Genomic DNA, 11490 nt, shown 5'->3' on the forward strand with positions numbered 1-11490 from the left:
AGTCCATATTGTCATCGAATGTAATCGATCTGGAATGAATTCCATAGTTGTCCTGCATTTTCTTTTTTTACTTGTTTAGGTGATGATGAAAAGTAAAACAGGTACTGAGGACTCAGGTAGCAGCAGCAGAAATTAGCATTGGGTGTTCCAGCTGCCCAGTGACTGATGACATCACACTCAGCTGATCAAAACACAGCTGCACTGCAGCGGTCTGCCTGCATCAGCTCTGTCCTTGCTGAATTTGCTTAACAATATTCTGAATCCTCAGCTACTTCAAGGTTTCAAGCTCACATGCTGCTGTTCTGGATCCTAGGGCTCTCTGAATGTGTGTGTGTGTGTGTGTGTGTGTGTGTGTGTGTGTGTGTGTGTGTGTGTGTGTGTGTGTGTGAGAGAGAGAGAGAGAGGGCGTATTTCCTTTATTTTGCATGTGTCCCAGTTTCTGCAATGATCTGTGTTTCCTTGTCATATAAAGACTGTAAGGTCTTAAAGCTGAAGTTTTCAAAATATTCTATATTAACCGTCAGTCAAATAACAAAAAAAGTCAAATGCAAAGGGTATACTTCAGTACTACTGTTACTCGAGGTTGCAATTGTAATTGTGTCTGTTAAAAATGAGTACTTTTTAACAATAACAATGTATTGGGGTCCTGGGGGACCCGAGTCAAAAGCACCCAATTCTGCCTGTGCCGTATTGATTTAATTTTTGCCTAATTTAAAGAATCACACATTATGAAGGTGTAGAGGTAGTCTATCAGCCATTGTCAAGGAGACAGACGAAGATGCAGCAGACATTTATTTCCTTATGTTCGGTCTATTTTCGTTTTACATGTTTAAGTTCAAGTTCTTAAACTTTGATTTTCCTCAGATGACATTAATATACATAAATACATACATACATACATAACCACACACATACATACAAACATACATATAAAGATACGTACATACTGTAGCATCACCAGGGGCCAGGTGGTAGATGGGTGCTACTTCCCCTTTAAGGATCAGCAGCCACATCACAAGATGGCCGCCGATGCACCAACTACAGCTCCCAGAAGGCCTCACCACTCACCCAAGTGTGGGTGTTTAAGCCACCTGATTGAGACAGGACTTTAGAGCTGCAAGAGGAGAGGAGAGAGCTGATGGCTGGAAGGAGAGCCAAGAACTAACCGGGACTGGAGAACGGCGTAAAGACAAGGACCGAGCCAGATTGAGGAGGACGGAAAGGAAGACGACCTGCTGGCCGGTGAAACCGAGGACACCCTAAGTTGAGTTTTTTTAACACTGGTGTCGGCAACACGTGCACTGGAACCTGAACATGTGAAGGAACGTTATGTTCAGCGATGAGTCCAGATTCTGCCTACAGAAGTTGGGTCGAAGTGTGGAGAAGACGGGGAGAACGCTATGCTGATTGCTGCACCGATAGAGGAACACCTTTTGGTGGAGGCAGTGTGATGGCGTGAGGCGGCATCTCCATCACTGGAAAAACGAGGCTTGTCTTCATTGGAGGCAATCTCAATGCAGAGAGATATCGAGATGAGATTCTGCAACCAGTGGCAATCCCATTTCTCCACAGTCTGGGACCGAACTCCATCCTCCAAGATGACAACGCTCGCCCCCACAGAGCGGTTTATCAGAGACTACCTCCAGAATTTGGGAGTAGAGAGAATGGAATGGCCTGCCAACAGTCCTGACCTCAACCCAAGTGAACACTTGTGGGATCAGTTTGGGCGTGCTGTTCGTGCCAGAGTGACCAACACAACCACGTTGGCTGACTTGCGACAAACCCTGCTTGAGGAGTGGAATGCCATCCCACAGCAGTGTGTGACCAGGCTGGTGACCAGCATGAGGAGGAGGTGCCAGGCTGTTGTGGCTGTGTATGGTTCTTCCACACGCTACTGAGGCTCCTGACTGTTTGTTAAATGAATAAATTGTGAAATTGCCAATATTTCAATGTTTCTTCCTTGTTACTGATATACTTCAATCATCCAATCCACCTAACTGGTTATCGGCTCACAAGAGGAGCAGCAAGAGGGGAGTGCATTATCCCACTCAGGAAAAGTGCTTTCAGTCAGTCTGCATTTTCAGTACAAGGTGCACTACAATGGAACTCCATCCCAGTGACCATTAGAGAACTACAAACATACAGTTCATTTAAATCTCACTTACAGAAATGGTTAGTTAGTACCCAGCTCTGTCAGCACTAGATTGTAACTGTTTCTCTGTCTGTGTTGAACATCCCTCGATCTGTCTGTTGTCACCTTTCTATCTTTCTTTAAATTTCCGGTCGACCGTCAACTACCTGCATGCATGTCTTTTATTGTTGTTTAGCTGTGTCTGACTGATTTATGTATTTCACATACTCTGTATGCTTTTATGTTTTGTGCCTCTGACGTGGATGTTTTTTAGTGTCTAAACAACTACAGCATAATACTGTTTTTAGTCCATTTTTCTATTTTAACATAGTTATCCTTTTTATTTGCTTTGTGTGTGTTGACTTTGAGAGCCTCTGTGTTGCATGTCTTGTCTGTACTTGACAATGTATAACAGTTTTATTCTCACTTTTTTCATTGTTTGTGCACTCATTGTTAAGTGCCAATATTGTATAACCTTTTAACTTTATTCTTACATTTTTTTTTGATTTATTTTGTAACATCTGCCTCTGGGGACTACAGATGAAAAATAGCCTTTTGGCTAACTCTGGCGCATTTGCAGAAATGTTTTTATTAATGTGCACTGTCCCGTTCAAATAAACCAATAAATAAAATAAACACCAAACAAGAGTCGATGGCAGAATAAGCTGCTTGGCATTGGCAGAGAAGATTTGGTAAATTTTTAACCCACATACTCAGCTGTGCTGCTCATCCCAGAAATGCATGTTCCTTACTTAGTCCCTTTTAGATAATATGTACAGTTTAAACATGTCACCATTCGCACTGTACCAGATTGTAGCTTAAGCTAATTTGCATCTGCAGTCCCTTGGCACCGTTTAAAAGGTAAATAAACGTATCTTAAATTACAAAAAGTATCTTAAATTAAATGAGGACTGGTAAAACAATTGGAACTGGGTTTCAGCTTCACTGTGCAACTTTGTTTAAGATGACAAACAAAACTAAAATGGTGTAATATTTGATAGTAAAATAGCAGGAAGAAAACAATAGTCTAGTTTGGTCAGTCAAAATAAGGGAACAAACTAAAACTATACATGCATTTAGGTGAACCAGCTTGTTTTTTGGTAGTGCCATCATCTTGTCTTTACAGGTTATCTATTGTTGTAGATGGTTGGTTAATTGACTACTTTTATGTCATTGTATTTGCTGCAAAATTGATGCCAGCTCGCATTAAGCTAATGCAGTGGTGGCTGGCCAGTAGAGGGCCATGGGGCCTGGCCCCACCTTGAGCCGCACAACAAAAGAAAAGAAAAAATTATAATAATAATAAATTATACAAATTGTCAATATTTGTTTTTGAACTATGGAATGTACCCAGTAATATGTGTAAAATATGATACCTGCGCAAAATATATGCTTTTCCTGCTCGTCCTCTCCGCCTGGGTGCACGTCTCAGAACGTGCAGCTAGGGGGGGCCAAACGAATTTAGCCCAAAAGAGGCGGGTCTATGAAGCAGTTTAGCCAATTGCTGATTAAAGATATAAATGAGTGACATACAATTTAGCCAATCAGCGTCCTCAAATAGATTCAGCTTGGGGCCAAATTCGTTTGGCCCCAAGCTGCGCGTTCTCGTCAGGAGAAGTCTCTACAGGAGAGCGCGAGCGCCAGCGCGAGCACTACTCCTCCAAGATGAAAAAAGACATGGTAGCAAAGTTGGCATCAAACAATAATAAAAAAGTTAAACTTCAACTTACTGCAGATATCTATCCTATTAAATGTCACCCTTGCTGTTTGTGCTCAAACTAGTAAACTCACAGGCATCCATTTTTATACTTTTAAATTTATATACAAGCACTTAAATGATGTACCTAATGGATATAAATGGATGATTGTCTCTTGCATAAGACCAGAAAGCAGAAAGCTTGTCAACCTTGTCAAGTCACTCAATGCATTACACTCTATTCTTATCTCAACTTCACTCAACTTTTGCCCCTTCATGATGACCATGTCAAATCACTAAATGTATCATGTACAACAATAAATTAAACACCACATTTAAATGATGTCCACTTGCCAGCTTTTTCCAGAGCCTTCTGTTGAGGAAAACACATTTGACGGTTTCCTCAGCAGATGGAGTTTAGTATGGAACTTCAGTCACATCAATCAATGCCTGAGCAAAGTCCATCTCCTCTGGATGGCTGAGAGGTGAGGTTGAAAGCTCTGGAAAACGCTGGTGCGTGGACCGTGAGTTCCATTTTGAATTGTTTTTGAGGTGAAGAATAAATGTTCATGCTTTCGTGAAATTTATTTGCAATATTGGTAAAATAAATCTCAATCAGATGTCAAGTCCTATGCCAGTATTGTATTTAAAATGGACTCAAAAGTTAAAAATGGAAGCAACATAACATGTCTGACAGACAGCTGATGGGGAATACAGTGAAAAACAAGAAAACACCACAGCAAGGAATGATTCTCACCAACAACACACAGGCAAAACCATGATAGCACTGCACCACTGTAGAACACCCCAGCCAGACACACACCATCACACTGTTCACACACTTACCAACACACGGTACTCTAAACAGCAGTGTACACAAAGGACACATATCAAGCATACATACACAGCAAGGCTTATAGTTTCCCTGCATTTCCTGCTGGCACTGCATTGCAGTCATCTATGACCTCCAAGCTCCTGGCTGTCCACTTCTCCATCAACCTCCCCTCCTCCTCTCCTCTTCTTCCTCATCTTACTCCAGCCCTGTGTGTCACTTCCTCCCTTCTCCCACCACCTACCCGACTCTCCTGTCCACACGGAACTTCAACATCCTCCCCTGAATCAGTCATGTACCAACAGTGCAGGAGGTGGGACGGATGGACGGACGAATGGAGAGATGAACAGAGAGGTGGAGAGCAGCTGGACAGATGGAGGAGAGAAGGGAGAAACACACCGCTGTCCTCTTCTCTCTCCTTCAGACTGCATGCCTCTCTCTCTCTGCTTGTCTCCCCAACTGTCTCACCCTCCCTCTCCTCTCTCTCTTCATCCCCTCTCTTTCTCTCTCATACACACACACACAGACATGCTGCCTTCTGGCTGAGAATTGCAATACTCAGCTTATTCAGTTCCCTCAGTCTGGTTGATATATGCTCTATCTCTATTATGGTCTTTTGTCTATATCCTTATCTCATTTACTGTCCACCTCTCTCTTTCTCTCTTTCTGTGCACCAGCATCTCTCATTCCTCTCTCGTATTTCTCAAAAAGGCCAGCTCTTAAATAAAAGCTCAGCTGCTGTCAGAGCTCAGAAGGACTGCCTTTTTACCTGTGTGTGTGTGTGTGTGTGTGTGTGTGTGTGTGTGTGTGTGTGTGTTCACATCTGTCCAGGCTGATGGTAGAACTCCTGGCCAATGCTCCACAGGAATAAACATCCACTCCTTTGGTCAATGGTGAATTAAAAGAAAGATATAAGGAAGGAGGATGGAGAGTGAAGGAGGGACGGAAAGCAGCAGGAAAAGGCAGGCAGCTGGATCTGACCAGAGTCAGTTTCCTAGTAGCCTACAAAGGTGAGAGGTGGGGGCAGTGTGTTATGGAGAGTGTCACTGATGAGGACACTGACTCTGACTTTACCTCTTTTGCAGACACAGTCATATAATGGAGATTTGAACACACTACAGGAAGTTAGTGGCTTCCGAGATGAAAAGTCTGTGAAAGTAACCGAGTATTTTTTAGATGCAGAAAAAAATCATTAATAAAAGTATGACTTTGCAGAAAGTAGTTGGTGTTGACCTATTAGATTTAAAAAAATGAATGATTGTGATTTTCTTCTAGTGTTTCCTTTACCTGTCTATATCATATCTCTCTCTAAGAAGGTGAGGGTCAGCTCTCTGTTGCCAGCGTATCTTTTTTCTAATAGCGTACTTTCGCAGCTCCAGCTAAACTAAGTTAATTGTGTGATGGTCTTCAGTACAAGCGGCTAATTAGCTGCTGTACATTTAAACACTCATAGCCAACCAGAAGTAGCTTCTACTAGCTGTACCCTGTCAATCCTCGAGCAGGCTGTAGTCTCGGCAGAAGCCCACGGTTCAACAGCAACCACTTCACGTTTCAAACCGGTTCTCCCCACACACCAACACACCCACTGAGAAACCAACTCTGGTTATCGGCAGCTCTATTCTGAGAAATGTGAAGTTAGCGAAACCAGGGGCCATAGTCACATGCGTTCCCGGGGCCTGAGCGGGCGACATTGAATCATATTTAAAACTGCTGGCTAAGGATAACCGTAAATACAGTAAGATTGTATTTCACGTCGGTGGTAATGACTCCCGATTACGCCACTCGGAGGTCACTAAAGTTAATGTGGAGTCACCGTATTTATTTATTTTATTTAGTGATTGAGTGATTTGTAGCCTTTTATCATGTTTGTCTTGTTGTCTGTGTTGATTGTAATGTGTGTCGAGATCAGTGGTGGGCCGTCAGGGCCAGCAAGGCCTTCTCTGCTGGCCTAAACAGAATCACAAAGTTATAGCTATTTTATAATTTAATCATTTTTCATAAATGCACTACATGTATTATAATTTATAAAAATATTTTCCCATTATCTTATGTTCTCATTGCACAGCTACTGTCTTCCTCAGTTGCTCTGCTTCCAGTGCAGCTTGTTTTAAGTAGAGCTTTTATCCAATCAGATTTCACCTCTGTGTCTATATGAACCTAAAAAGGGAAAAGTACATACGATAAATTTAAGGGCACGGGCGGATCTGAATTGGTGGTATACAGACACTACAATCTGACTGCATAATAGGGTTGAAAACACGCTGAAAGGCTCTCTATATTATTCACCAAAATGGATTTGTACTTGTATAGCGCTTTTCTAGTCTTCCGACCACTCAAAGCGCTTTAACACTACATGTCATTCACCCATTCACACCCATTCATGTTCACTACACTGGCTACTAGAATAACCTCTCTTTAACAGAGCTAGGATGGATATCCCGGACAGTACAACACCAGGTCTCAGCAGCACGCTATGCACCTCTGGAACTACCACCCTGAGGAAAGTAGTGGATGTAGCTGGTCATGGACTGACGGGTGCACCTGCAGTGGCTTCTCTTCTTGGTCTATTCGGCAGAACAGGAGTATCCTGAGCAGGTGGGCTGAGAGACTAACGGAGGAGGAGGTCAAGATGCTGCTGTAGTACGGCAGAGGAGAGGAAACTCCTGACTCAACTGATCCTTTTCCAGAATTGGGCTTTGTTCCAGATCTGCATGGGGTTTCAGGACCTTTATTACGTGGAACAAACTGTCAGCGAAAGGAAAAACTGTCTATGTACATTGTGCAAAAGTACTGCACAACAGCAAACTAAACGGCAGAGCTGACAGTGTGGAGACAAACACTGGATGTGGACACTGGTGTGAAACCAGTTTGGAGAGTTTTATACGAACCTATTAAAAAGAGAACTGGAGATTTACAGTGGAGGATTTGACATGGTGCTATTGCTGTCAATGCTTTTATCTTTGTTATTAACCCCACTGTTTCCAGTCAATGTCCATTTTCTGAGGAAGTGGAGACAGTTTTTCCTTCTCTTTTTTATGATTGTAAAAGACTCTGTAACCTTTTTAATGCACTGCAGATTGTTTTTAGACAATTTGGTGAAACATGGTCTCAGACTACCTTCATTTAGGGAGTTTGTTATAAGAAAGTTAACGCTTCAAAGTGGCAGCTGCTCAACCTCATTGTTGGAGAGGCCAAACTGTTGATCTACAGCAGCAGAAATAGCAGAATGGAGGACAGGGCAGGAAGCGCTTCCTGTCTTCATTTCACTGGTCAAAGTCAGAGTTTGGATTGATTTTAGATTTTTTACAGGTATGAACAACTTGGATGATTTTGGTGAAAAATGGTGCTATAAAGATGTAATATGTTGTGTGGCTGGAGACGATTTATTATTCAACACTCCTTTTAGGTAAAGTTTGAATAGTCAGTGTTTGTTGATTTGTTCTATTTATTGTCATGATTACAATATATTTTGGGTTTTTTTTAAACAAAGGTTTATAAAAATCAAAAATCTCTTTCTCTCCACCTCTCTCTCGCCCTCTCCCTCTCTCTCTCGCTCCCTCGCTCCCTGTCTTTCTTTCTCTCTCTCTCTCTCCCTTCCTCTCTCTTTCTCCCTCCCTCTCTTTCTCTCTCCCTCTCTCTCTAGTAGTAGACTACTTATAGTCCACATTGTGTGTAAAGCGGGTATTTGTGCACAGTGTCAGCTAAAGATCAGGCTCCACTAATGTCATTACTATTCTACTATTAGTACGATTAGATTCCAGTGGTGGCTGCATAGGATTATTTCTTACTCATGTGATCCAAACATTTTCAGTAACTACAAAAGTCAAATCTATCAAGACGACACTGCTTTCTTTGTGTTGACAAAATGGATGAGTGATATTCATTAAAGAATGTTGATCATAAAAAAGATGTGACTCATTTAATCTCATCAGAATCACTTTATTTAAATTGAGCAATATCATATTTATAATGTTTAAGGTGCCACCTGCTCATCAGGACTAACATTCATACAACATTCACACACCGTAGGCACAGCTACGGGAGCAATTTTGGGCTTTAGCGTCTTGCCCAAGGACACATGGACATGCGTCTAGTGGACGACCCTGCTCTCCACTGAGCCACAGGCGCCCCCATAACATACATCTGTGCTATAATATATCTGTAATACGTCAACACATACATTCACAATAACTTGTGAGCTAACCAGTACTCTTTTAAATGTCTTTGGACTCTCAACATTTAACCTCATGAACATAACTCTATTGAATATCAGTGGATTCTTCACATATTTCCTCTCCACGTAACATAAATGAAGGTGTGTTGTTCACATGAAAACGTGTGGAGAGCTCTCTGTCTCGTGGTCACAGCCCAGACATGGCTTTGTTTAGTCGTTCACCTCAGCAGCTAGTCACACACTGACACACACACACACTGAAGCACAAACCCTGAACACAAAGATAACAGGAACTGATCCCTCCATCTTTTCTGCCCCCTCCTTCTCTTCCTTCAGCGTTTCAAACAAAGAACACGTGCAGCAGTGCTTACCTTCTTTCAACATCCCTTCCTTCACTTTCTTCTCTTCTTTGTTGCTTTGTCCACTCCAGTCTTCCAGTTGGTTACAACATGTTTGGGCTTTGCTGGAACGGGCCCATCTGCAGAAAGCCCCACTGGTCTGGATAAAATAAAAGAGAGAGAAAAAGAAAGGAAGAGATTCATTCTGCATGTGAGCAGGGAATCGAAAGAAAAGAGAAATTTGAAACCTCCAAGGCTCCAGTAACAATCACCCCCCCCCCCCCCCCCTTCCTCCTCCTCACTGCTGTCTACCTCCATCTCCCTCTCTGCTTCCCTCCCTTTCCTCTCCTCTGGCTCATTCATTTAGCAAGTCCAAGCACTCACTCCTTTATCCTTTACATTGTCACTTCTTTCCCTGTGACCATCTTCCTTTCTTTACCGTCACCTCCATTTTATCTTCCTCAGACCTCCATCTCTGGCTGTCTCTCTTTACTTTATTAGTTTACTTTTTTCTTTTCTGATGCAGTTACATCAGGGTGAAGTGGAAAAACAGGAAAAAGCCGTAGTTTATTTAGAGACATGTCCATCCTCTTCAGATTGTTCTCTTTTTGTCGAGGACTTATGAAGAAAAGGTGATATTTTCCAAAAAGCATATTATGACAGGAGGACCAACAAACTGAACCTGGAAGGTTAAGACTAGAGTTGTTCCATATTTTTCTCTCCGTCAACAATGTGCTGGTCCTTCTCTCAATATTTTCTGACATTGTTGGAAAAGGACAACGTTCTACTCAATACCTCGAATGTACAGGACTTAATCCTCACTGTACTAGAGTAGGCACAATGGTGCTTTGCACTAATTATTAAATGCTGACTCACCAGAGTCACAGATACATCATCTGGGAACCATACATGTCAATATATCCTATAGTTGTACACAACCCCTTCTCACTCCCAACTTCTCATATAGTGACCAGGCACCCTTTATCTTCTGTATGTGTCACATGGCACTTTCAACTTACTCCCATGTAAAGATATCGGTGTCAGTATTACACGCTCAGAGCAACTGACGTAGTATAAAGACAGAGAACAAGACTTTCACCCAGGAGACTGCAGTTTGTGTCCCTTGTGAAACTGAAAGTCAACATTGACATTTTGTCATGTCACTATTTAGTTAGTCAAGTTAACCTCAGCCACACTCTTTTCCTAAACTCAACTAAGTGGTTTTGTTGCCTGAACCTAGCTTTCTGTAAAAACTGAAGTTTATTTTGAAAAGACACTGCATGTAACATGGAAATATTGACACGCCGTCCCTGACATGTCCACCACTGAAGTGAGTGAGGGTATTTGACTAGTTGAGGTCAGAATGTGTTGTTGTAGACAGTGGCAGACTCAGGCTGAAAAACATAAAAAGGCACCAGCTGCATGCTGACACACTGGTTAAACCTGAGAAGAAGCTTCTCCTGAACCTCCTGGAGAGGAGACATGTTTCCATTGAACTCATTCTGAGCTGCCTTCGTACTCTTTACTACCAGTAACCATGGAAAGAAAAACTTTAAACCTGATTTATGAAACGGAACATCCCCAAAATTAATGAAACAACACACAATTGCACCTTATCAAGTCTATTCTTTATGTAGCCGGTAGTGAAATGTCCCTCCCTGGCTACTGTAGGGTTAGGTAGGCCTTAGCACCTCCTACTTCCTTGTTCCCATATTGTTTGGTCTACTATATAAGCCGTACCGACGAGCTACGTCTTTCCCCTCTGATCCCTCGTGCCCGTCACGTGCAATGCTTGGGTAGGCGTTAACTTTAGTTTTTTTAAGTTGAGGCATAGCTGCTGTGCGTTTTACCTTCTGTTTTATTTACTCTGGGTCCGGCCCCATAGCGGCTCTCGCTTTCCAGATGGGGGCTGCGCAGTAAGCAGGCAGGAGAGACGCTGACTGTCACTGCTGTTTTGTTTTGTTTGGGTTTGTTTTGCTTTGTTAAGTTTATTAGTTGGTTTTTGTTATCCTCTGTTAGCCCTCGTGGCGCTCATTACTTCCCCCAAGAAATGAAATAGTAGATTCTTGTAGCTGCCATGTAGTGCTAACATTGTGTGTTGAACACTTGTTTTCTGTCCGAGTGCTGTAGGACCGGTGGGAAGCGTGGCCGCCCAGACAGTGGAGGGTTTGGTGACAGAGTTTCTCACCTGTGCTTCACACCCCCATGATCGTGTGCTTGGTGGTAGTTTCCTTTGCACTCCCTCTACGACTTGTTTACCCTTCTGCTTTGCTGTGTGTGTGTGTGTGTGTGTGTGTGTGTGTGTGTGTGTGTGTGTGT

At 42.6% G+C, this 11490-nt stretch overlaps 1 protein-coding gene across 14 annotated transcripts in view; it reads right to left on the reverse strand.

The window, feature by feature from the left end:
• Positions 1-9400, reverse strand: part of plekha6 (pleckstrin homology domain containing, family A member 6) — a 67815-nt gene extending 58415 nt beyond the window's left edge. For 7 of the 14 annotated variants that reach the window (XM_031875625.1, XM_031875617.1, XM_031875624.1 and 4 more), the window contains exon 1: positions 4904-5065. In XM_031875625.1, the coding sequence (XP_031731485.1) occupies positions 4904-4935 (32 nt within the window). In that variant the 5' untranslated portion in view covers positions 4936-5065. Of the gene's footprint in view, positions 1-4731; positions 4753-4903; positions 5066-9204 lie in introns of those variants that run through there. The other 7 variants (XM_031875619.1, XM_031875621.1, XM_031875620.1 and 4 more) reach the window with 4 other exon arrangements.
• Positions 9401-11490: the final 2090 nt, after the last annotated feature.

Source organism: Anarrhichthys ocellatus, unplaced genomic scaffold, assembly GCF_004355925.1.
Source record: "Anarrhichthys ocellatus isolate YVR2014 unplaced genomic scaffold, GSC_Weel_1.0 scaffold92, whole genome shotgun sequence".
Taxonomy (NCBI): Eukaryota; Metazoa; Chordata; class Actinopteri; order Perciformes; family Anarhichadidae; genus Anarrhichthys; species Anarrhichthys ocellatus.